At 47.7% G+C, this 27225-nt stretch overlaps 1 protein-coding gene across 2 annotated transcripts in view; it reads left to right on the top strand.

Annotated features, from left to right (window-relative positions):
* Positions 1 to 26580, top strand: part of LOC146353442 (LIM homeobox transcription factor 1-alpha-like) — a 120188-nt gene extending 93608 nt beyond the window's left edge. Inside the window, exons 4-9 of one of the 2 annotated variants that reach the window (XM_084836434.1) lie at positions 12419 to 12651; positions 17989 to 18146; positions 19824 to 19901; positions 21945 to 22074; positions 23535 to 23693; positions 25352 to 26580. In XM_084836434.1, coding sequence (XP_084692560.1) covers positions 12419 to 12651; positions 17989 to 18146; positions 19824 to 19901; positions 21945 to 22074; positions 23535 to 23693; positions 25352 to 25506 — 913 coding nt within the window. In that variant the 3' untranslated portion in view covers positions 25507 to 26580. Of the gene's footprint in view, positions 1 to 12418; positions 12652 to 17988; positions 18147 to 19823; positions 19902 to 21920; positions 22075 to 23534; positions 23694 to 25351 lie in introns of both variants that reach the window. The other variant, XM_084836433.1, reaches the window with a different exon arrangement.
* Positions 26581 to 27225: the final 645 nt, after the last annotated feature.

Genomic DNA, 27225 nt, shown 5'->3' with positions numbered 1-27225 from the left:
GGCCCTGGCTGCAGATGCCTATTATTTCTTTGCAAGCCATAAGTACTGTAAGCCTCCAGCATTCACTCCTGTAAAGGAGAACTAAAACAATGTTGGAAAAACTGCCCTGCTCACACCACTCAGGAAAGAGAATCAAATAGGTCCAGAAGCTTACACTTTTTGCCAGCCAGTTTGGAAAGGCTACACCAGCCATGGCTTCAGTACAAAGTGGGCAACAAAGATCATGCAATAAGTTGGAAATTGTTAAAAAAATAATTTTCAGTTTGGAGTGATTATAACATCCTTTTAAGCTGGTAGATGCAAAACCAGATTTAGCTAGCTCAGAGGCTTAGTAAGGGCAGCATGCTTGGCAAACTGGCACCCATTGGGGTTGGCTTTGTGATTTCTGACTAACAAAGTAAAGCACATTCAGCCACTGAATAAAGCTGGTGAGAGAAGAAACAATGGGTGATTCTAGCCTGTGGCTGCTGACCAAAAAGGAACAGCCTATGGGATTTGTATACAATGCCCTCTGAGCTGACTCATCTCAGAACAGCATGAGCAGTCTATCTTAACAATGACAATGTGAAATTTTAGCAGCAGTGCCTTTAAGGTCCGAACCTATCCTATATCCCAGATGTTTCCAATCACTCCTCACAGGGTTAGGTTCAGGTATTACTCTTGTATATATTTAATTTCTTCACCTGTTCCAACATCCTTGATGGGGGGGGGGGGATGAGGTGCCAGACATTAAGGAGTCTCACTTAGAAATATATAACTGATGTTGTTCCTGGAAGCTGGCACCAATTTGGAGGCACTTCTCTGCCACTATATCAGTTGGTGAAAGTAAGACCCAGGAAAACATTTTTGAACAAAATTCGCCACCCCTATTGCATGTAAAATTCACTGCCAAAGTAGTGCCTTCATGATCTGACTGGCCTTGGAGTAAGACAATGCATCCATCCCCTTCTATAATTACCAGTCTGCCAGAGTGGAAATGAATCCCCACCCAGTCCTCTAAATACTCTTCTGTGAATTTGAATGGTAAATATTCAACAAATATTGGATAGACAGCATCAGCATTTGACATCCAAGAATTTTGTAGTGGCAGTCAGCATCTGAGGACTGCCATGCAGTAGCAGATAGCATTTGACAGTATCCGACTTCTAGTAAGTCAACGTTTGATGGTATCTGACAGCTGACATGCAGTAGCACTCAGTATCTGAGAAGCAGCTATCAACATTTGACAGCATTTGCAACAGAATTTGGTGGATGAAAAGTCCATCTCCTTTCGCCAGATTTGAGGAAAGGGAGGGGGAAATGACAGGGTGGAGCCTTCGAGTTCCCATCGTGCCAGTCAGCAGAGTGGGACTCACCTTCCTTCTCTCCCCCTACAGTTGAGGTGTGATGCTGTGCCAGGCACAGCACAGGCATTCAAAGGTACATAGCGACTGTTCCGCTTACAGGGTGCACGGATGATAGTCTCCCTGGTTGTTCTTTGCTATTGCGCGTGATTCTCACTGCGATGCCTCCACTCAAAAGGACCCGTCCTCAGGGGCCAGGCACTCCCTTTGGCTCCAGAGCCTGCTTCCTCACAAACCACCACTCACCCACAGAGGGTGGATGCATGGGATTTCCAAGGTCTCGTCTCCAGGAAACTCCCTCTTACGTGCAAAGCCCCCTCCATAGTTTTAGTTTTAGTTTATTTGTTTTATATTGTTGGTGGTTTTTGTTGCAAGATGATGATGATGGTTTAAATGGTAAAACGCCTAGAGAATTTTATTTTGTGAGGCTTTCAATACATTAAATGAATTAGGGTGCAATCCTATGCATGTTTAGACCGAAAAAAGTCCAGCTATGCTGATTGGGGAATGCTGGGAGTTGTAGGACCTTTTTCGGTCTAAACATGCATAGGATTGCACCCTTAATTAATTTTAATTTCAACTTTGCTTAACCCATCCAGACAGTAGAATGTGGAAGTCACATTTTGACCCCAAATTTCAGAATTTGAGTTCCAAATCCAGATTGCAAATATTGAAAACTCACCCATTTTTAGAGTGGCTGCGTGGCCTATTTTACAGAAGACAGTCCTCTGTTTGAAGGCATCCCTTATGTGATCAGCTATCCAGTCCAAATCTAGTTTTAAAGGTAAGGAACCATAAGATGGGAGACCAGGGGCCTTGCTGCCCATCCCCAGTTTGCACTTGGACAGCAGACTGAGCAGGCACACGGGTCATCTAGTCACGGTCTTGCCTACTACAGGGAGATGTATTATATTTCTAGTTAAATTGTAGTAATTCCATCTAAATTTGCAGCACATGCAAAGATAATGCAAATCTGTATCCTTTTTGGTGATGCTTAAGTGACTACCCAGCCAACTTTCTACCTTCCATTGAAATTTCATTTCAGCTCTATGTGCCTGCTTATCCAGACATATTTATTACGTTTATATCCCACTTTTCTGCCAAGGAGCTCAAGACAGGGTACACAGATTTTCTCCCCCAAATCCCCCTTTATCCTCACAACAACCCTGTGAGGTAGGTTAGGCTGAGAGACAGTGACTGGCCTAAGGTCCCCCAGTGAGTTTCATGGCTGAGTGGGAATTTGAACCCAGGTCTCTTTGATCTTAGCAAGAGAATTCCAGAAAAATGTCTATTTCTGCTTCATTGACTACACTAAAGCCTTTGATTGCGTGGATCACAACAGACTCTGGCAAATTCTTAAAGAGATGGGAGTACCAGACCACCTTACCTGTCTCCTGAGAAACCTGTACGAGGATCAAGAAGCAGCAGTAAGAACCGGACATGGAACAACCGAGTGGTTCAAAATTGGGAAAGGAGTACGACAAGGCTGCATATTGTCTCCCTGCTTATTTAACTTATATGCAGAGTACATCATGAGAAATGCTGGGTTGGATGAATCACAGGTCGGAATTAAGATTGCCGGGAGATTATCAACAACCTCAGATACGCAAACGATACCACCCTAATGGCAGAATGCGAAGAAGATCTAAAGATCTAAAGAGCCTCTTGTTGAGGGTGAAAGTGGAGAGTGCAAAAGCTGGTTTGAAACTCAACATTAAAAAAACTAAGATCATGGCATCTGGCCCCATCACTTCCTGGCATATAGAAGGGGAAGAAATGGAAGCAGTGACAGATTTTATTTTCTTGGGCTCCAAGATCACCGCAAACAGTGACTGTAGCCATGAAATTAAAAGACGCTTGCTCCTTGGGAGGAAAGCTATGGCATAGTAAGAAGCAGAGACATCACCTTGACAACAAAGGTCCGTATAATCAAAGATATAGTTTTCCCAGTAGTAACGTATGGCTGTGAGAGCTGGACTATAAGGAAGGCTGAGAGCCGAAGAATTGATGCTTTTGAACTGTGGTGCTGGAGAAGACTCTTATGAGTCCCCTGGACTGCAAGGAGGTCAAATCAGTCAATCCTAAAGGAAATCAACCCTGAGTGCTCATTGGAAGGACAGATCCTGAAGCTGAAGCTCCAATATTTTGGCCACCTAATACGAAGAGAAAACTCCCTGGAAAAGACCCTGATGCTGGGAAAGACTGAAGGCAAAAGGAGAAGGGGACGGCAGAGGATGAGATGGCTAGATAGCATCACTGATGCAATGGATATGAAGTTGAGCACACTCCGGGAGAGAGCGGAGGACAGGAAGGCCTGGCGTGCTATGGTCCATGGGGTCACGAAGAGTTGGACATGACTTAACGACTGAACAACAACAACAACTCCTTGATCTTAGCCCAGCAGTCTCACCACTACAGCCACACTAGCTTGCTAGACAGGCTTTTTTGTATTGTGTTTTTTCTTTTTTCTTTTCCCTCTCTTTTTTTCTCTCTGATTCTATTTGTCTGCCTGGCTGGCCTACATCAACGTGCCTCCCTCTTTCTCAGCCACAATAAACCCAAGAAAGAAAAAGGGACAGGAATCCTGTCCAGCCTCGCCTGCAATCAGAACAGCCCCGGCCTATTCAAGCAAAAGTGCAAATCCAGGCAGGGTGGTATTACGAAGGGATGAGCCCTTCCTGGTAAATCCTCTCCATCCCGTGCTCGGCAAGAGTTTGCTAGGAGGATTAACCCACGTCTTGTTCTCAATCCCGGTTTATGAGTTTCCCCGCTGGCTGGGAGGATCCTGTGTGTTTAAACAACAGCCTAATTAATCCTCATTTTATTACTTTCTCTTGTCAAGTGGCTAAAGAGAAGCTGTCAGCCCGGTGAAGCCACCCCACTCGCGTTTGTTTAGCTCCCAAATTACTTCATCAGAACCATCTGCTGCAAACGTCTTGGCCGGGGTTATTTATTTCTCTATTCAAACGCCTCTCCGTGCCAGGGGGCCGAAGATGTTAAAAGAAGTTTTGGGGTCAAGGATACAGGGCTGGTTTGTTTTTTATTATTTTTATTATTATTCACTGGTAGGAATGCCCGTCGCCAAATTGGCAGGTGATGCTACAGGTGGAATAGGCCTCCAAACAATGCAGGGAGACAAGAACTAGACAATCCAGGTGGATCGCACTAAAATGGAAGGATTTCTCTGCTGATGAAATGTAGTAAGGAAAATGGGACGTCTCAAATGTTGGGGACAGGGGACTGAGCGCTCAGGCACAATGGGAAATAAAGCATTTATCTGCATGGATGTCTGGAAAGAGACGTCAAACCCTATCATTCTGTTTTTTCCAGAATTATATCCCACTTTTTATAAAGCTAAGGATTTGTAAAGTGGCAACATTTCCTAAATCAATTGGTTAGAACAATTGCTTGAAAACACGATTTTATTGACCAAAAAGGTGAGCCCTGATTTAATCAGACAACAGATTTTTAAAAGATTATTATTCATACAAATGCTTATCAAATTTCAGATGGCAAGTGCCAGCTTGAAAATTTAGACTACTACCATGCGCTCTATGTGGGGCTACCCTGGCAGAGTGTATGGAAGCTTCAATTTGTGCAAAATCCAGGATCTACCTTCCACAAGAGGAAGGACTCTACTGGTGGAAAATCCTTCTGCCTGATTTTGGGGGATCCCCCTCCCTCTAGCTCACCCCATTTCAGCAGGGTCTCCTGACTTTGTGTGTAGCATTTTCAGGGGGCTGGAGGAGCTTCAAGAAAAAGAGGGAGCAGGAAAGGCCACTTCCACCAGCAAAGGTGATCCAGTGTAAATCTGCATCCAACACACTAAATATAAATAAAAGAGGCACTTCATCTTTTATGCCAGAAAGGGAAGAAGGCCTCTTTGAGAGATAATGTCTGCTGCAACACAGGTGTGCCTCGTCTAAAACCAAAGGAAGTATGTTTCATTTTTCTTTAAAACTGTTTTGCTCATATGCAAAGTTGTGTATTTATTCAGTCATCAACTGATTCAGGCTGCAAGCCTATATTTGCTTACCTAGGAGTGAGCCCCACTGAAAAAAATTGAACTTCTGAGTAGACATGTATAGGATTCCACTGTCAGGATTCCAATCCTGTACCCACTTTCCTGGGAGTACACCCTATTGAGCTCAACAGGAGTTGCTTCTGAGTAGACACACAATAGGATTGTGCTGTAATTGACCCAAACACATCCAATTGTTCGACTAACAATGCAATCCCATACGTCCCTACTTAGAAGTATGTCCCATGGAGTTCAATAAGATTTGCTACCATGTGTGCATGTATACGATCACAGCCTAAGTTTTGTGTGTGTGTGTGTGTGTTTTTAAACAGGCTGACAGCCCTAATTATTCTGCTTGGAATAAATCAAAGCTGGATCAAGAGTTTTGTGGGCCCGTGAGCACATTCCTTCCATGTGTTTCTTCTGCTTTCCGTTTGTGGTGCACTATGATCTGGGTGGTAGAAACTGATTGGGGGAGTAGAGATAGATGGATGATCTTGACTCACAGGGGAAGGTTGAACTGAACAGTGAGGCATAAGGGAGGGGGATCATTCCTTCTGAGGAATTCATGCCAATGCCATGGGGGAGGCTGCAAAAGAAAGAGTCTCCCATGTTGCTACACACCCATGGGGTCAATGCCCAATTGCCCCATTGCCCCATTGCCCCATTCACAGGACTGACACTGACAATGGCATCCCCTTTTGGCATTCTCCCTGTACTGAATCATTTAACCCTGCTTCTTGACATCGCATTATTCATTGATTAGGTTTAGTTCCGCCTTTCCTGCCAGGACTTCAATGTAGTATATTTGCCTCTCCCCCTCACCCACCCCCTGCATCTTTTCCTCACACAGCCCTGTGAGGTAGGTTAGGCTGAGAGATAGCGACTGGCCCAAGGACACCCAGTGAGCTTCATGGCTGAGTGGGAATTTGAACCTGGGCCTCCCCAGTCCTCGTCTGACACCCTGACCCAGCCTTCCCCAACCTGGCTCCCTCCAGATATGTTGGACCACAAGATGGTCAATGGCTGGGAATTATGGGAGTTGCAGCCCAACACATCTGGAGGGTGCCGTGTTGGGGATGGCTGCTCTAACCACTAGGGCACACACTGGCTCTCCCCCACCATGTGGCTCTCCACCTCTGCTTCCCACCATTACCTGCCAGTGATGTGGAGTGGCAGCAGGGATACTGTTTTTATTGCAATTGGTTTTGTATTTTGTAATAAGTGTTACTTGCGTGGTGTTTTATTGATTTTAGCTTGTGAGCTGCTTTGACTTTGGATAAGGAAAAGTGGGTTGGGTCATGCGTCATTAAATAAATAAAAACCACATTATCTCTGGACCAGGAAATGCAGCACCTGCTTAATCTCTGCACTGTCCAGTTGTTCTTACCTTTTTTTACTCTTCATGTCGTTTGGCCTGTTGCTGATGCTCAAGGGGTGATCTGTCTTCATAGGCTAACTTTCTTTAGCAGTCTTGGGGGGGGGGGGTGTTGCTCACTGCATTACCCCCAAAGAAGAGAGTCTTCAGGTGCAATCCTATGCGTGTCTAGACAGAAAAAATGTCCTCCAACTCCAGCCAACATAGCTGGATGGGGAATACCGGGAGTTGGAGGACTTTTCTCTGTCTAGACACGCATAGGATTGCACCCTGAAAAATGTAGTGATGAAACCAATTCCCTTTGTGGAAGCCATGACAGCTTTCCGCTGGTAAAGCTTGTTTAAGGATTCTAGCCTTTCCCCGCCTCCTTCCATTTCGCTCAGTTCAGAAGTGCCACTTTTAATTGTCTTGCAGTTGACTGGCAGCAAATCTTGCTTTGCTTGTGTAATGTATACAGGTTGGGTTAAGCTGTTTCGAGACAGAAGACAAGCAGAAGCAAAGACAGAAGAGAAGCAGGAGTAATTCACATTAACAAGTGGGACCTGAAACAAAATGTTGCAGCATGAAGTGCTCCTGTTCAGTGCTCCAGCCAGCCTCTTCCAGGACACTCCATCCCATCCCATCCCCACCCTGGTTTTCTATTCCCCCTCCTCAACAATCAGTCACCATTCCATGCCCACCTCAAGCCCCCATTGGGTTATTGGGGTTTGTTTGTTTCTGCGGATTTTTGTTTGGTGTTTCTGCAAACCTCGGGGTTTCCCCTAGCTTGCTGATCCTTCCTCCTTGAGCGTGGACAGTGCTATGTCAATGGGTGGGGATTACAGTATAAAACATCGGGAGGTTGGGAAAGATGGGGGGGTTACGTTATTTTTTTAGGATGGAGTGTTGAATCTTTGCCACACCCCACATTCTGTTCACACAGTGGCCAGCCAGCTTCCCACTGGAAACCCACAAGTAGGACATGAGTGCAACAGCACCCTCCCACCCATGTTCCCCAGCAACTGGTGTACATAGGCAAAGTGCCTCTGATACTGGAGGTAGCATGGAGCCCTCAGGACCAGTAGCCATCAATAGCCTTCTCCTCCATGAATTTGTCAGATGAGATACTTCAGTCCAGTTCTTCCCCTAGTAATTCTCCGTTTTCAATTCATGCACTGCCACCCATCGTGTTCCTTACATCCTACCCGTGTTTTCTCAAAAGCAAGTCCTTCTGAATTCAATGGGACTTCCTTCCAAGTAACCAACATCCTGTTTTAGCTTGGAGCTCTTCCTTGCCTTTCGCCCACAACTGTCTCTGAAGCATCCTTTCGTTTCAAATTCCCCAACTTTCCTCCTCCTCTGCTCACAGCCTGTCCTCCCATATCGGTTAGGAAGGGTGAAGACGCTGTAATGTCATCACCTCAAACAGGGTGTGACACTTATCTTAATTCATGGACGAAGGAGGAGCCAGACTCTCGCAAGGAGTTCTCTGCTTTGATCTTGCCTTATCTTGCTGTTGTTCAGTCGTTCAGACAGCCACTTGGCTTTCTTGCATTTCTTTTTCTTTGGGATGGATTTCGTTGCTGCCTCCTGAACAATGTTACGGACCTCCGTCCATAGTTCCTCAGGCACTCTGTCTATCAGGTCTAATCCCTGAAATCTATTCCTCACCTCCACTGTGTATTCATAAGGGATATGATTTAGGTCATACCTGAATGGTTTAGTGGTTTTCCCTACGTTCTTCAATTTCAGCCAAAATTTTGCAAGAAGCAGCTCATGATCTGAGCCACAGTCAGCTCCAGGTCTTGTTTTGACTGACTGTATGGAGCTTCTCCATCTTTGGCTGCAAAGGACATAATCAATCTGATTTCGATATTGACCATCTGGTGATGTCCATGTGTAGAGTCGTCTCTTGTGCTGTTGGAAAAGAGTGTTTGCTATGATCAGCGTGTTCTCTTGGCAAAACTCTATTAGCTTTTGTCCTGCTTCATTTTGTACACCAAGGCCATGCTTGCCTGTTATCTCGGTGATTTCTTGACTTCCTACTTTAGCATTCCAATCCCCTATGATGAAGAAGACATCTTTTTTTGGTGTTAGTTCTAGAAGGTGTTGTAGGTCTTCATAGAATCGATCAACCTCAGCTTCTTCGGCCTCAGTGGTTGGCGCATAGACTTGAATTACTGTGATGTTGAATGGTTTGCCTTGGATTCGTACTGAGATCATTCTATCGTTTTTGAGATTGTACCCCAGTACTGCTTTTCCCACCCTTTTGTTGACTATGAGTGCTACTCCATTTCTTCTAAGGGATTCTTGCCCACAATAGTAGATATGATGGTCACCTGAATTAAATTCTCCCATGCCTGTCCATTTTAGTTCGCTGATTCCCAAGATGTCGATGTTCAATCTTGCCATCTCATGTTTGACCACCTCCAGCTTACCTTGATTCATTGATCTAACATTCCAGGTTCCTAAACAATGTTGTTCTTTACAGCATTGGACTTTCTTTTCACCACCAGACACATCCACAGCTGAGTGTCCTTTCGGGTTTGGCCCAGCCGCTTCACTCTTTCTGGCGCTACTTGGAAATACCCTCTGCTCTTCCCCAGTAGCATATTGGACACCTTCCGACCTGAGGGGCTCATCTTCCGGCGTCCTATCTTTTAGCCTTGTGATACGTTCCATGGGGTTTTCTTGGCAAGAATACTGGAGTGGGTTGCCATTTCCTTCTCCAGTGGACCACATTTTGTCAGAACTCTCTGCCATGACCTGTCCGTCTTGGGTGGCCCTGCACGGCATAGCTTATGGCTTCACTGAGTTACGCAAGCCCCTTCGCCACAACAAGGCAGTGATCCATAAAGGGGCTTGCCTTATCATCTTGATCTTAATTATCAATTAGGATGTGTTGCAGAGTGATGGGGGGGATTTGTAATGTTTAGGAGCCTCAATAAGGAAATAATCCTGTTGTTAACAGTTTAGATTAAACTGATCAGGGCAAATCCAAGAACGAGTGGTGAATTCTTATGTTTTGAGTGTCTGTATAAATTAGGCCAGCCTTGCCTCATGGCTGGCTGGGGGGTGCTGGGGTTGTAGTCCAACACATCTTGAGGGCACTAGGTTAGGGGAAGGCTGAATTAGGCACCGAGGATAAAAACAGGCCTTGCCCCATGGCTTACAGTTAAGTATGAATGGAACTGCATATTACCTTGGTACTAAAATGCATGTTCCTAAACTGGTGTTTAAGGAGCCGCGGTGGCGTAGTGGTTAAGACGCTGAACTGCAGACCGGAAGGTCAGCAGGACAGCAGTTCAAGACCCGAGTGCTGCATGACGGAGTGAGCTCCTGTCTTCAGTCCCAGCTCCTGCCAACCTAGCAGTTCGAAAGCAAGAAATTGCGAGTAGATAAATAGGTACCGCCTCGGCGGGACAGGTAACAGCGTTCCGTGCACCTCGGTGTTCAGTCATGCCGGCCACATGACCACGGAAGTGTCTTCGGACAGCGCTGGCTCTTCGGCTTAGAAATGGGGATGAGCACCGCACCCTAGAGTCGGACACGACTGGTTGGGGACACCTTTACCTTTTCTTTTTTAAACTGGTGTTTGGTGGCAGAGCCCGCCTTCCCATTAGACAGGGTGAAGTAGCTGCCACAGGCAGTAGATGCTGGAGCGGGTGGGCTGGAACAATGGCGAAGTGAGGTGTTGGGAGGGGAGAGCAGTGTGCCCCATACAGCCTGCTGCCTTCGGGTGTGGTGGAGGACATTGTACTGTTGCCTGTGTTGGAAGCATTCAGCTGCCAGTCCAGCCAGCTCCAGTACATAGCATGGGGAGGCACCATCTTGGCCTTCTTCCACCTCGAGCAGGAAAATGTCTTGGGCTGGCCCTGTTGCTGAGATAACACACACACAGGGGTGGGGGAACATCAATACAGGAAAATAAGCAGGGCCAGAGCTACAACTTATGTCATATCGACACGATCCCATCATGGTGACACTGGGCTTCTTCACATGGAGCTTTTATCCTGCTTGAGATTGGTTACTCACGGAAATTTGCGGGTCCTTTAGATGATGTCATCAAGCTCTGGGGCGTCTCCCTCATTAAATGACCTTTATTCCGTTTTTTAAAAAAAGTTGGAGATAATGAGCTATCAAATTACAGTGCTTGAGTTCCCTCCCTGAAAAGAGAAAAACTTGCAATGAGAGGAGCTAGACCACAGCACCATCTAGTGGCTGTATAATGAAAACATATGGAAGACTTAGATAAGGGGGAAAAGGAGGGGGAAAGGGCGGGGAAGGAAGCGCATGTAAAGGGAGTCTGTCATGATCCAGCATTTAAAATGGAAGCAGAAAACCCTGTTTTAAATGCGGGATTTTAGGCTGGTGTAGAGATTCTCGCTATACCCTTCTTGCACGTTTATACCTCGTAGCACACACAGTGACATCTGTTGCGGCATTTTGGATAACAAGGAATAAAAAGAGGGAAATTACGCTAGAGAAGCAGTATACAGAATGTGTAATGTGCCCCAAGAGTTATCAGTGCACTTCAATAACGATAAAAAGCACTATGTAGGTCTAGCCCAGGAGCAAGGGGTGGTCAGTCCATTCTTCCTTGTTGACTCCCCCCTGCAAACACACACACACACCCCTCTGGTGTTTTTCTTGCCAGATAGGGTGGCCATGTGTCCTACTTTACAGAGGACAGTCCTCTAGTTGAAGGGCTGTGTCCAATGTAAAGGTTAAGTGCCATAAGGAGAGAGAGCAGGGAGGGCCTTGATGTTGCCCATCAGCACTTAGCACCAGGGCAGCGGGCCCTTTGGTCGCAGCCTTCCACACTGTGGTGAGATGTACTGAATTTCTATTTGAAATGACAGTAACTATTTCCACATTTGCCCCTATAAATTTGTCCTGTTTGTTTGTTTGTTTGCTTGCTCAGCAACGCACTTCCTCTCTTGCCAATGCTCCCTGCGCATGTGTTTGCCTTAAGAGGAAAACATGGGCTGGAAACATTGCATTTTCCTTGTAATACGGAGTTCTACCCTAAAATGAGGCTCACAAGAGGGAAGAGAGGAGTGACAGAAAGCGCCAAAGGTTGGTGGGAGAGCTGTTAGAGAAAAGAAGAGCAGAGAGGTGGATTTTTAGCAGATGTTTACCAACTGAAGGAGTCAGCCTGACAAGCTGCCTGAATGGGAGTCTGTCTGGAAAAGGATATATATAAGCAGCTCTGAGGTTCACAGAGGAATTGCAAGGTATGGGTGTGATGAGATAGGCACATCCTGGCATGCAATTTGGCCTTTTTCTTTCTTCTTAGCACAGGGTATGCACAGTCCTGTTTCCCACTTAAGAAGATAAGACAGGAGTCCCCAACATTTTTAGGTCAGCGGGCATATTTGGCATTTTGGGAGAATATTGTGGGTGCTCTCACAAAATGACTGCCATGGGGCACTTTGACCATTCATAAAATGGCTCCTTAACTCATGTGTCTCTTCCCAGGTCAGTGAGAATCCTCCATAGGCAATGAGACAGAGAAGCTTTTTTTTAACTGGAAAAAGAATTTTAACATTGAAGTTGCTGATGTGCCACACATAACTAACTTAGGTATGCGTGCACCAAGCCTAATGAAAACTGTGTGCAGGCTAGTAACTTAGATTTAGCTGGTCTCTTCCCACCCTAACTGCTTCAGCTGGCCATTTTCTTTCTTTCTCTCAGGCTCTTCCAGACCAAATGCAGTGGTTGCCTCAAAGCCGTGGCTCCCTCAGAGTTCATCATGCGGGTGCTGGAGAATGTCTACCATGTCCACTGCTTCTCCTGCTGCGAGTGCGAGCGGCGGCTGCAGCGCGGCGATGAGTTCGTGCTGAAGGAAGGGCAGCTGCTGTGCCGCAGCGACTACGAGAAGGAGAGGGAAATGCTCAGCGCGATCAGCCCCGCTCCCACCGAGTCAGGTGAGAGAGCAAGGGCGGCAGAGACGTGCTCTGTTGGGAGCGAGGAGCATGTTCCTGAGCATGTGCAGTGTGCCCCTTCATCACTTGAACTCTCAAGCATCTGATGCCACTTAGACACAACCCCACCACACAGACAGATGAATCCCGCATTCTCCGTCCAGTTCCATATTTCCAATCGTGAAAGCCTCAGGCTGCAATGTTAAACACACTTTCATGGGAGAAAGCCCCACTGAGCACCATGGGATTTACTTTAGAGTAAACAAAATGTTTGTTTATTTGTTTATTTATTTACGCTTTAGTCCACCCTCTCAGAAATTAATCCTCAGTGCTCTGTATGAGTTCCTAGCGCACCTGCATGCATGGACTAAAAGGTTTCGGTTTTCTCCTTTTCCTTTGGTCACCTTAGTTTAAGACTAGGATGGCCAGAGATCCTGGTCCCATCTACACAGGAGATTTACTCTGGTTCTATTGCGCCTCGCAGATGTTTATGGCACATGACTTTGCCCCTCCCTGCAGTAACCACACCTTTTCATGCTGGAAAATGCGCATTTTTGCAAAGTCGTTTTGCGGTTTGAGAGTCTGTGTCACCTCAGGTGGATTCAGTCCAGGTTGCAGGGGGCAGCACTGATTGGTGGAAGGAAAAGTCACATCATGAAAGGGTGGACACAAGGAGATGAGTTGGCTAAACATGTCGTAACTCATTGTCTTCAATTGCACCTTACCAAGTATGGGAGCGGAGATAGGGCTTGGGAGAATTCCTTTGCCTGTTGTTATAAATCTCCGCTCATCTGGACCAGCGGAGGTGCGCATAAGTTTAATGAGTTTAAAAGCTGATCACCCCGAAGTGGCCCTTCCTCCCACTGAGAAAAGGTGGACACAAGAAGAGGAACAGGCTAAACATGTCTACTCAGAGGTAACTCATTGCCTTCAACTGCACCTCACCGAGCATGGGAACAGCAAGAGGGCCAGGAAGCAAGCCTCTGCTCATTCGCTGCACTGCACCTACGCAGTTCTGTTTTACTCACGGGATTCCGCCCACCCAACCCCAACTAATGCAGCTTCAGGTGCCATTTGCCCCGTGAAAGGGGAGGGGGGGTGAATGTATACACCATTTTACTGCTTACGTGTGCCATGGAAGGAGCAAATTCAAATTCATGAAAATCTGGCTTTAAACGGAATTGCGTCATACAGTGCCTCCATGTAGATGGGGCCCCTGTCTCTGTAAGAGAGGGAATTTTGGCAGGGAACCTAATCATAACATAGGGCTGCAAGGATGAGATACGTTGCATGTGCCAAAATTCCCTCTTCTACATGGATCTAAAAAGTAGAGGGGCTCTGTAGCAAGGATGCAGAACTCTTTCACTGAGGGGCGAATCCCATTTCAGAGGCACTGTTGAGGGCTGCATTCCAGTGGTGGGCGGGGCCAAAGGCAAAGGGGTGGGGCCAAAAATACCAGCCTATTGTAACTGAAAGCTCTTCCTGCCAGTAACTAAACCCTAGGAGAGGCATTTCAACCTTTTAGAAGTGGGGGGGGGGGTTTGCAAAAAAGCCAGGAAACCACTAAACAAGTGATGGTTGGAGGGAAGGGGATGGGGCCAGGCGAAGGGGTTACAGCCAGATTGGGCCTCTAAGTGGGCCAGATTTGGACCCTGAGCCTGAAATACTGGGCCCCTGCTCAGTGGCATGAGGGCCAGGACTGGCATCAAGGGCTGATATGGTCAGGCATCCACAGCGTTGCAGTAGGCCCACTGTTGAACCAAGAGGCTGAGCCAGTCTCTCATTTCTGGATGGTGAAAGAGGGTCACTTAAATATAGGTAGCTAGAGTGCCCGGTAGTGAAATCCTTTTGGGAACGAGTGATCTCTTTCCTGTCACAAATGACGAATCAGACTAGGGATGTCAGAGAATTCCGCCACGGATCTTGGGGAGGCCGAATGCCTGCGCATTCAGCCCCCCGAAATCGGTGGCGGAACGGTCTGCCCCCCCCCGGGACGAGACTTACCTGGGGCAGATCTTCCTGGCGGCGGCGGCTCCGGCGGCGATGCGGCAGCGGCGGCAGCGGTGGCAGAGGCCGGTCTTCCAACCGGCTGCCACCGCCGCCATTTCCAGTTTAAAAAAAAAAAAATGTGATAGGCTACGTAAAGATTTACGTAACCTATCACGACTAAGTTTAAAAAAAAAACGTGATAGGCGACGTAAATGTTTACGTCGCCTATCACGGCTGACTTTTTTAAAACAAAACAAAACGCGCGCGTATGCAAATGGCGGCGGTGCGTTCCTTATTTTGGCACGTCTTAGTCTACATCAAGATTTACGTAGACTAAGACGGCAAAAATAAGGGGAACGCAAATAGCGTAGCGTCCGCTACACTATTTACGTTCCCCTTATTTTCGCTGTCTTAGTCTACGTAAATCCTGACGTAGACTAAGACGTGCCAAAATAAGTAACGCAAATGGCGGCAGCCATGGCCGCCGCCATTTGCGTACACACGTTTTGTTTTGTTTTAAAAAAGTCAGCCGTGATAGGCGACGTAAACATTTACGTAGCCTATCACGGCTCACTGCAGGGACACAAACAGCAGCGGCTACGGCCGCTGCCATTTGCATCCCTGCTAGCCAGCAGCCGGATGTCTGGCTGCTGGCGGAGCCAGCCGGCGGCTCCGCAGAATCCCTGCGGAGCACAGCCGGCTGGCCAGGATTCCGGGGGGGGAGGAACGGAGTGCCTCCCCCCCCATCCAGGATTCCGGGGGGAGGGACGGAGCGCCTCCCCCCCCACCATCAACATAATCCGCGAAAGGTAAGTGCCTTTTGTACATCCCTAAATCAGACAATACATTTCCAGGGCAAGCTATTATTATTGACCATATTTTCTGGACAAAATGATCAATTAAGACGTAAAGATTGGACTGGATTCCTCCTTGCTGCGGCTAGATCTGAAATTGCCCAAAGACGGAAAAATTTAAATGGTCTTACAGAGCGTAATTGGTTAAATAGAGTCTGGACAAAGCTTTATTAGAAAAACTGACAAGTAAATTAAAATATGTAAAAGGAGAAAAATATATAGATAATTTTGAAGAAACGTGGTCCCCTTTTATCTTATTTATAAATATAGAGAACTCCTTATATGAGCATCCGTTGAAGTACTGGAAAAACATATTGACAGATTTGTCATCAAGGAAGTAGGAAATACAAAATTAATAGATTTTAAGATTTGCTATTGTTATTATATCGCCTAAATGGCAATGATTCCTGATATAACCCATCATTTGATGTTGTAACAGGTAGTAAGAAGCATCCTATGTATATGTTAGGTCTTTTGTGGTTTTGTTCTTTTTTTGTTCTTTTTTCCCCTTTTGTTTCTGTTGTTGTTGTTGTTGTTATGTGTGTTTATTGTCTGTAATTTCTATCACTGAAGTAATAAAAAAAATTCCAGATGGGAGAAGTGCCTGGCAGTATTGGAGCAGAGCTGTCAGAGCGCCAGTTGAAGGACAGGAATGGAATGGTGCTGTGGTTGGGGGAGGAAGGTTTTCCCAGACACCCGACATCAGAGGGCCCACAAAAACCTGCAACTAGTCCTGATCTGGGCATCCCAGTAACTAATCTAAATTAAATGATCTCAAATATGCATGCTAAAGCCCTTTAGAACAGCCCTTTCCCAACCAGGGGCCATCCAGATGTTTTGCACTACAACACCCCTCATCCCTGGCTGGCGATGTTAGCTGAGGATAATGGGAGTTGTGGTTCAGAACATTTGGAGGGTGCCAGGTTGGAGCAAGCTGCTTTGGAATTGCCCTCCATTCCTAAACATACATTCACAAAGTTGTGCGGGAGGCAATTCGGCTCCTTCAGTTGTGTGTAGAAAAGTTTGCATGAGAGGTACGACTCACCTGGATAACTGATAGGGTTGCCATTTTGTTTCCTGGCCATGTCCTTGTACCTTCAATGCAGGGCTGTTGAATCTCTTTTAGCCCAAGGGCCAAATTCCACTGGGGAGAAGCTGGGGGTGGGCTTCCTGTGATGGGCGGGACTGAAGACAAAAGGGTGGGGCAAAAATACCAGCCTCTTTTAGCTAGAAACTCTTCCTGCCAGTAAAGTAAGCCTTAGGAGAGGCATTTCAGTTTTTCAGAATGGGGGAAAAACTGCACAAAAGCCGGGAGAAAGCCGGGGGCTGAGGAAGGGGGGGCCTTCTGGGGGACCACAGGAGGCCTGGATTTAGCTCTCCTTCTTGAGGTTCTGCACCTGTGCTTTAATGAGAGCCTAAAACAAAGAAATAGTTCCAGCTCCAGATTTGGCGGGGGGGGGCGGTGCTTTGGAAAAGATGCCTTCAGTGGACCCCCTGTGTGGGCTTGCTCCCTCCTTGCTTCTGTTCTTGCTGCCCTTTCACTTGCCCTCTCCTTCTGGGCCCAATCAATATAAGTGACTGGAGTGGAAGTACAAGGTGAGTGAAGGGCTTAGCTCCACCTCCTGACTCTTGTCAGTAGGGCTGGATGAACCCACCTCCGTCTGGTATCGGCAGGCGCCCACTGAAGTGTTACCCCCGCTCGAGCCCCTACAGGCTCGCCAAGCCACTTTCACTCGCCCTGGATCCCATCCACGAGCGCCCACCATTTTGCTGAGCTTCTTTTTACAGAAAAAAGGAGGTCATTAAAAACGTACCTATTTAAATATGCGCACATTCAGGATGTGAAAGCTTGATATGCACAATGTTAGAGCTGTAAATGGGCGATTTATGCCTCTAATATTGCGAAGATCAGCCTTTCCCAGCCCGAATGTGTGCATATTTAAATATGCACATTTTTTATGACCTTTTTTCTGTAAAAATAAGCTCGGCAAAATGGCGGGCGCTCGCAGACAGGTCTGGGTGAGTCTGGGGAACATCCGGGAGGGCGTGAGTGGGGGCGAGTGAGGCCAGAGGCTTGGGAGGCACGTTCCAGGGGTGCAGGCAGAGGGGAGCCCAACGGACTTCCAGACCCAGTTGGGCATCCACACCATCTCTACTTGTCAGTGCTTGCCTGTGAACACAGGAAGTGACAGTGAGGAGGAGGAGTGGTGGCAGCAGGGCAGGACATCCGGGGGTGCCCAACAATGCCAGTCTCTGACGCTGGCCTGCACAGAAATGTAGGCACTGAAGGTCTCCCCACCCGCCTCTTCTTCATAAGACCTCATAGCAGGATCTATCAGACGAGACGTGTGGCTTGGCCCATCCATCCAGGAAGCCTACCTGGATTTCTGAAAGGGGGCTTGGCGAGTAACGTTCAGGAGCCCTGTCTCTCCTGGTATATATCCACCAGTTGGGCACCAGGTGGTGCAATGCTTACTAACGTGGTTTTCTTCCATAGTGAAGAGCGAGGATGAGGATGGGAGCCACCCCCACGGCAAAGGCGGCGAGGAAGGCAAGGACCACAAGCGCTCCAAGCGCCCACGCACCATCCTCACCACGCAGCAGCGGCGAGCGTTCAAGGCCTCCTTTGAAGTCTCCTCCAAGCCCTGCCGGAAGGTTGAGTGTCATGTGCCTCTATTCTTCTTTCTTGAAGGGAGCACTCAGCCCGAAGCTCATAGCAAAGAAGGCCTCTGACCTCCTTGTGTTATCCTTCTGCACTGCCTCTATCCAGCCTTGCAGGCCGGGAGAGTAAACGCAAAAAGGGTGGGCGTGTTGGCTTCTTTTCTTGCATGAACCCCAGTCTGCAGAGCAGGAATTTGGAGTGGTGAGAGAAATGGGAAGTGAGGAGGGGAAAAGGTGCCATGCTAGTTGCTGCTTGTCCAAACTGCCAACTGGTTCCCATATGCTCATCCCTCCACTTTACTGGCCACACTCGATTGCCGCAGAACCTTGGAGTGCCATCATTCTTTTTGTGTTGCATCCAGACCCAGAGAATGGGCAATGCATGGCTCCCTGAAGTACAACCCAGGCTTCTCATCCCTTGGACTAGGAGAAAACCTGCTGCAGGCCTGTGTTAAGAGCCCAACCAGAGGGGTCTACAGAACCCTTTTAATAAACTCATTAAGTTACCAGTACTCATGTAGAGCAGGGATGGGGAATGCTCTACATGAGGGAATGTGGGGCCCTCCAGATGTTGTTGGACTGCAAATCACATCATCCCTCACCATTGGCTATGCTGGCTAGGACTTATGGGAGTTGCAGTCCATCAACATCTGGAGGGCCACACATTCCCCACCCCTGATGTACAGCCTGAAATCCATCGTCGAGGTTCAACCAACAACACACCCATGACTCATCAAGCAGGCTTATTCCAGCACCAAGACTATCCTAACCTGGGCCTTCCAGACTACTGGATCATCTTTCCCAGCTCCCAACCCACCCGCTGCCTGATATCTCTTTCTTGCAATTCTGTACCCCTTTTCTCACCGTTTCCTGAATCTGTTCACCCTCATCCGTATGCTGCATCAGGTTAACCCTGGAGTGGTACCAGGGATGGAGCAGGGAGGGAAGGGGGCCGCTGCACACACTTAGCAAGAAGAAGACAACTTTCATACACCACAGAAAGGCTGGCTAGAGTAGGAGCACAAGTGAAAGATGCAGCAGTGGAAAAAACACACAACTCCTGGGATAGATATCCATCCATCCATCCATCCAGTAAACTATTATTATTAATAATAATAATACATTTATATACTGCTTACCATATCAAAATGCATTTCTAAATCAGAGGTGGGCAATGTTTGGCCCTCCCGATGTTTTGGCCTACAACTCCCATCAGCCCTAGTCAGCATAGCCAATGGTGAGACATGATGGAAGGGGTAGGCCAAAATATTTGGAGGGCCACACGCTGACTATCTTTGCAATAAATGTTCAAAAGTGATACTCCCACAGAAAGCAGAGCAACAGGGTCATTGGTCACTGTTGGATCAGATCTGCGTTTACTGCTCCAAGGTACACAATGTCTGGGGTATGTGTTGTGGTGCTCCCCTACAGCAGCACACAGATGCATGCTTGCAGTGTGTTTCTAGTCATTTCTGATAACAGGCTTAAAGGTTACACATCACTGGAACACAGCCCATCCAAAGCCACCCCTGGTGACTGAGTTTCAGGGAGCATTTCAGCCCTGCAAAGGACGTTGTTGCAGTGTGGCATGACATGAGTTCTAGGCAACACCTGTGCTGCGATTCCTCCCAGCTTTTTAACCAGTCCTCTTCTACTCTCCATAATGGGCAGGTGAGGGAGACGTTAGCGGCTGAAACCGGCTTGACTGTTCGGGTGGTGCAGGTCTGGTTCCAGAATCAAAGGGCCAAGGTGAGCAAGTGCCTCAGAGCTTTGTATTGGGATGTCAGCACGTCCTTGATGTGGGAGGCCGAGGGAGGGGGGTGTAGAAGGAGAGACGCATCTCTGGTTGAAGAGCTTTGACCCAGCTAGGTCTTTCAGCCTGAAACTACAGGCCTGTCAGCAGCACAAATCCCTGACTAAAGTGGCTCTGGGGGAGAACGTCCCTGACTGCCAAAATGTTGCCTCTCTACCTCAGGAGGTCCCCTTTTCTAAACCAACTGTGAAGCCTCTTCCATGCTACAACAGCCTCCTGACCAAGATCCATTTTAAACCAAAGTTTATGAGGGAGTCTCCTCTGTCTCAGCAAGACGTTGGCCCACCATCTCTCCATCCAGACAGAACTGAGCAGCAACTGAACAGTCTGGATCAATCCATCCAGAGGTGGGCAACCTGCAGCCCTCTAGATCAGTCTTCCACGATCCAGTGCCCTCCAGAGGTGTTGGACTGCAACTCCTATAATTCCCAGCCAACATGGCCCCTGGCCATGTTGGCTGGGAATTATGGGAATTGCAGTCCAACATTTCTGGAGGGCACCAGGTTGAGGAAGGCTGATCTAGTTGCTTTTGGGCTGCAATTCCCATCATCCCTGACCAGAGGACATGTTGTCTGGGGTTGATGGGAGTTGGGGTCCAACACTATCTTGGCCACCCCTACAGGGTTGAATTGGACAGCTGAGCCATCCAAGAAAAGAGGCAAATCCCAAAGTTCTGGAAAATAGGTTATTTATGAGAAACACTCCAGTGAATGAGTTTTTGTTTGTATGCCTGACACATTTTGCCTGGCAAAGGTGCTCTTGTTTATGTTTTCAATATATACCCCACCTTCCTACACAAAGTACTCAAAGCATCTAAGAATAACAATAAAAATAGCAAGTCAACCTTCTCCAACATGGCTCCAGACGTATTGGACCAGAGCTCCCATCTTCCCTGACCATTGGCTATGCTGGTTGGGGGTGATGGGCATTGTATTCCAAAAACAGCTGGAGGGCACAATGCTGGGGAAGGCTCCTATAAGCAGTGAAAAAGAACATGACAATATATAAATAGAAGTAAACTAAACACATGCCATTTCATTAAAAACCTACATACCATTAACAATATGCAAAATTAAAATATTTTGTCTTATTTGTACTATTCAAATTGTCCTGTTGTTAAAGAAACACAACTTCTTTGATCAAAATGATTAAACCTATCAAAATATTGATAAACATAGGTGCTAAGTATTTATTGGAAAGGTGGGGGTATAACTAATGAAAATGAAATACAGTACAATGATCTTACACACACACACACACACACACACATTTTTGCTCTTGCAGTTGTGCTCTCAACAGTTCCAGAGCAGGGCTGCCAATTTCATTTTTCCTGACAGGGCTCTTGTGCAAGGCAGAAATTCATCAGGTGCGGTCCTCCTTTTCAGCATCCCTACCACTTCAAGCCCGAGATTACTGCACTTGTTGCATTTCTGCCTCTTGCGAAGCCATTCAGGGCACAGGAACTGTAGCAGGAAAGAAGAGTGGTAACCCTTTTCCAGAGCCTGAGATTTTAAAAATGTTTGTGCAATATGAGAGTCAGTGATGGGGGTGCCAACTTTATAACCAGACCTGTTGCTCTGCCTTTAACAGTGGTTTGATTTTCAGGAAGTATAAGGAAGACCTGTTGCAAAAAGAGTCATGATGATGATGATGAATTGCTCACTGGCCGCACTTCAGCCAAAACTCCCAGAGCACCTTACAAAAACAAAACGATAAATCGATAGAACAATAAAATGCTTGTTGGTTGCTGCAGCTTGAACCACTGTTAAAGGCCTAAGACCAGGCCAGGGCAGTCTTTTTCTGGTCAGTTGGTAACCCTAGTCAGTGGGGATGAGGTAGGGATGTACAAGGCAGGGGCAGGTGGCACACGCCTTGGGAAGTGGAAAGTCCCCCTCACCCCAATTTAGGAGGGGGATTCTGTTCTCCCTTCCCCCTTTTGTTGCACCCCTGCCCAGGAGCATCCGTACTCCTCCTTACAGATGAAAAAGATAGCCCGCAGGCAGCAGCAGCAGCAGCAGCAGCAAGAGCAAGAGCAGCTGGGGAACCCTCGCCTTGGGACAGGAAGGGGAAATGGCCGAAGCAGCAGACAGAGCAACGAGGACAGCGAAGGTGAGAAGAGCTACGAACAACGCCAGGGCGTCTGAGTTACCTGGGACTAGAGATGGACAGATCTCCAGATTTCCAGCCCGTGTCAGTTTTTCATGTGTTCATTTGTACGTCTGTTCCATCCCATTTCCACATTAATCTGTGACATTTTTAATAACCTGCACAAAAATCATATTTAAATGCACATTTTAATTGTCTTTTCTCAGAAAATCCATACTTCTATATGCATATTCCCCCTCAAAGTATGCAACAACCCATGAAAAGAAACCATCGTTTATTATTGGGTTGTGAACTGTGGGTTGTTCGTGGTTAACAAACTGTGGCTTGTTAGCGCGGCTGGGTTCACACAACACAACAACCCACGTTTCAACAGCAACCCCTGGTTCAGTGACAACCCACACTCAACCCGTATTCAATCTTGAGTGTGGGCTGTCATGTTGTGTGAACCCAACACAACATGACAGCCCACATGTGTGAACCTGGCTTTCTGACCAGGTTCGCACAATCACTGCCGCCCACCGTGGCAAGCCACAGTGGGTTACAGCTTATGCCAGATGACTGGTAAATATTCAAGCTGCTGCTGCTACTGCAGCTTGTCATGTCGTCTGAACCCGATGAGGGTAGGTTGTTGGTGTGCTTAACAAACCACCCAGTTTGTTTGGGCTGTTTTAGGGTTGTGGGTGGTTTGTTAACCATGCCCAAAACCCACCCTCGCCAAGTTCAGACAACATGACAAGCTGTTATCATGGCTTGAATATTCAAAATGGCCAAATGTACGTGCCTCAGCCCACTGTGGTTTATTTAACTGTGAACCATTTGAGAAAATGATCTGGGACAGAAAGTCCCTGTTCAGAGTGTTGTTTGTTCTGCTGTAACGCTATTTCTCTGATTGGCTCCAGCAAATCTCGCAAGGATAGGTACATAGACATAGGGAAATAAGTTGCCATAAATATCCTCAAGCATGATCTTGGGGATTTTCCCCTCATGGTAATGGGGTTGCAGCCTAGGCTGGCCCCCACCGGATCTCCAGGTCCCAGTAGAGGACTGGCCCCCACTGGATCTCCAGTGGGGATGGCCCACTAGGCTGGTCCCCACTAGATCTCCAGGTCCCTGGATCTCTAGGCTGGCCCTCACTGGATCTCCAGGTCCCAGTACATCTCCAGGTCCCAGTAGACCCTTCTCTCCCACCCACCCCCCACACTTGGCAGCTGGCAACCTGCATTCCCCAAGTCAATTTCCCCTTGTCTTTTGTTGCTTAAACACTAACTGCTTCGGAGGGGATGTGAGAACCAGGTATGACAAAAGCAAAATGCATTTTTGTAGGCAAGGATGGTTTCAATCATCCAGTTGTGTCTTTCTTTTTTCTTTCTTTTTGCAAGAAGTGTCATTCCTAAATCTGGAGGGTCTCGTGATATGTTTTACCACCCTCTTTGTTCATTTCTGCTTCACCAATCCCTCCATAGATGGCGCCAGCGTGCACGGGATAGACGGGCTCATGGTGCCCTACTCTAGAATTGCCCAACAGCAGCTGCTTCCCCTGGACCAGAACAGCTACAGCACAGACTTGTACCGGCAAGGGCTCACACCACCCCAGTTGCCAGGAGACCATCTTCACCCCTATGGTGAGCCCATCTCTTCCAAAACTCACTTTCCATCATTGCTCCCCTATAGCCATTCCTATATATTTCTCCTTCCACATACCCATACACCAATCCTTCCCTCACTTGGTGCCCTCTAGATGTGTTGGACTGGAACTCCCATCATCCCCAGCCAGCATGACCAAATGGCCTTGCTGATTGGGGATGACAGGAATTGCAGTCCAACCCATCGGGGGGGCACCGGGTTGGGGGAAGCTGCCATTTACTATTTGACCCCTTGCTGATGTATTTGTAGGGTGTCGTCACAGTGCGCTTCCAGAAGATGACAAGGAATTGTTTTTTGCTGACCCTATGCTAGTGCTAGCCTTGTTCAGTGGGGATTGCATGTTATCTAGTCTCCCTGCAAAAGGGAAGGGAGCCGTCTCCTGCGCCAACAGCACCCTCCCCATCTCCCGCTGCTGCTCTGTGGTTTTTTCCCCCTTCAAAAGGCCATGTGTGAACATCTGCTTTGGAGTGTACAGTAATGTTTTATTTGAAATAAAATTGAATATTACTGAGCACTCCAGGATAGATGTGCACACATGGCCTTTGAAGGCCTTAAAAAAATTTAAGCAATAATGAAATTGACAAGGCTCGCTCTCTCTCTCACACAGGCACCCACCCACACACGCAGGCGGGGTGGGGGGGAGAGACTTGGAGACAATGAAAAGGACAAGCCTTGTCAATTTCATTAGCGGAAGAATAGGTGCCCCTAGGACTGCAGGCAGGAGATTTAAAAAACCAGTGACATCACTGACCACTCCATCAGCCCAGATGAGTCTGTAGTGCTGTAGTCAGTTCACACCTGGAAAGACTGCACCACAAAACATGACAGTGTATCGGTTTGAGATGCCTGTCATCTGGGTTCTCAGGAGTAAACAAGTGAGCGCATTTTATCAGTACTGGAGAAAACAGCCAGCATGACCATATCCTTTCTTGGGTCCTCCTCCTTGCTGCCAAAGTTCTCTCCCTGTGGGCTCAGCTGGCGCCAGCAGTGAGAAGTAGCAGCCACCACCACCATTTTCACAGCCAAGGGAGAACCCGATTGCCTTTCTGTCTCTGAGCCCACCAATATTTGGTGCAAGGAGCTACTGATCAGAGAGCCCACTGACACTTTGCTGCCCAAAGGCCCACAAAAATCAGGAACATTTCTTGATTTGGGGTCATTTCTCTCCCCAGAGGGAGGGAATGACCTACTTTGCCCCAGTGGTACAGCTAGAGCTGGACTTTAGGGCCAAAGACCAGGGCCCCACAGCACCCCCACCCCAAATGATTACCTCGAGAGAGGCAGGGGTAGACGCAAACTCCATTTTATTCCTGTAGTCATGAGGCTGCTATGATTTAAGTGAGTTCAACGTGCAAAACTGCACATGCTCAGAGTGTTTGGGCTTTTCTTCAAAAAAAAATCAGGGTTGCCAACAGTTTTGTTCTTACAACTTTTTGGGAAGGCAGAAGCCATTTTGAACCATGGAATGGCGGTGGGAGGGGCAGAGGAGAGGACTGTGGTGTGCTTTAGTGAGTTGTGTGCATTACACATGGATATCTGAAGATTATTAAGTCCACTGCTTCGACTTGAGAGCCTCGTCTCTCCTAGGCGTCTTCCATTCTTGTTTTCTCTCCCTTTCTCTCCTTCCCTGTCCTAGATTCAGAAGGCGTCTTCCACGACATGGACAGCGACACCATTGGCCACTTGGGTGATTGCCTGCTGTCGGCAGCGGAAGCCAACCTCCTGCAAACCCGAGTGGGCAACCCCATCGACCGGCTCTACTCCATGCAAAGCTCCTACTTCACCTCCTGACCATGGGGGCGTTCTTGGCTCCTCTTCCACCTGACGTGTGCCACTCTGGGCTAAGAAGGTGGGAACGGCATGGGGGAGCCAGACCAATCTGTTTGGGGGTGGAAACTCTTTGGACCCTGCAAGGCAAATAAGGCCTGCGAGGCTGTCAGGCCCTCAAGTGCTGATGCTTCCTGGGCGCCGACCACTGAGTCTTGGAGGACTTTGCTGCACTGCCTTTCCCCAACCCTTCGCCCAGTGTCCTGTAGATGGACAATTTCACATTGTGTAGCTGTACCTATATAGCAGTGTGTTTCTGTGTTTAAAACTGTAGGGCACTGAGGCTAGGTTGACACACCATCATCAGAGACGGGAGGTCTGGCTCTCGGTGAGGACAATGCTTCCTATGTTGTTGTGCTGCTTTTCACGAGATTTCGCCAGCTTGAGTTCCTTGTTAATCTTCTTCAGTGTTGGCAAAGCTAAGAGTTTACTTTGCAGGAACCTGCCAACATACAGGACAGCAAAGATTAGCCATCAAGGAAGCAAGTTCTCTAAGGAAATGCGGGTGGGGGGGTGTACTTCTATACTAGAAACCTGTATTTCGTTTATCACACTTTAACTGTTATGGCTCTCCCACGCCCAAGGATTCTGGGAATTGTTGTTTGGTAAAGGTGCTGAGAATTCTCAGCTCAGAGGTACTGTCTGCTCGCAGATCTCCGGTCCCCAGGGCTCCTTGTGGACAAGGAATAATTGCTAAAGCAGTTTATGATTGTAGTGCAGACATACCCTTAGAGTTGAGGAGTTCCAAGGACCCCTGAGAGATGGTCTAGAGCAGGGGTGGGGAACCTGGGGCCGTCCAGATGTTAGACTCCAACTCCCATCAGCCACAGCCAACATGGCCAATAAACAGGGATGATGGGAGTTGTAGCCAACATCTGGAGAAGAGGTTTCCCATCCCTAGTCTAGATCAGTCTCCTCTAACCTGCTGTCCTCCAGATGTGGACAACTGTCTTTTACCGATTGATTGTAAGCCGCTCGAAGAGCCTTCTTTGGGCCAAAGAATACTTTAAATAAATAAATACAGTTGGCATCATTCTCAGCCAGCATGGTCAATGACTGGATGATCAGAGCTGTAGTCCAACATGTCTGGAGAGCACCAGATTGAAGAAGGCTGGTCTAGATGGAAGACTGCCTTTGTTCTGCTGAATGCATCCATCACAGGCCTCCACCCCATCGACACTTGATAGTTCTTGTCATGCAGCCGAGCAACGCTCCATCCCTTCACAAGCACTGACAGTGGAGGCCGGTGGCTCTGATTTCAGCAGGGCTGTGAATCCATTCTGGGTTTCTGCCAGAGCCAGCCAGAACTCTAAAGGAGCTGTACAAAGTGCTGGGACTGTTTGGGGGTTACAGTTCAGCTCCTTGGTTGTTGTTTATTCGCTCAGTCGCTTCCGACTCTTCGTGACTTCATGGACCAGCCCACGCCAGAGCTTCCTGTCAGCCGTTGCCACCCCCAGCTCCCCCAAGGTCAAGTCAGTCACCTTCAGAATATCATCCATCCACCTTGCCCTTGGTCGGCCCCTCTTCCTTTTGCCTTCCACTTTCCCTAGCATCAGCATCTTCTCCAGGGTATCCTGTCTTCTCATTATGTGGCCAAAGTACTTCAGTTTTGCCTTTAATATCATTCCCTCAAGTGAGCAGTCTGGCTTTATTTCCTGGAGTATGGACTGGTTTGATCTCCTT

Source organism: Heloderma suspectum, chromosome 2 (genome assembly GCF_057233095.1).
Source record: "Heloderma suspectum isolate Gila_16-S chromosome 2, 16-S_ref, whole genome shotgun sequence".
Classification (NCBI taxonomy): Eukaryota; Metazoa; Chordata; class Lepidosauria; order Squamata; family Helodermatidae; genus Heloderma; species Heloderma suspectum.
The sequence above is the reverse complement of the archived record's forward strand: the minus strand, read 5'-3'. Positions and strand labels throughout refer to the sequence as shown.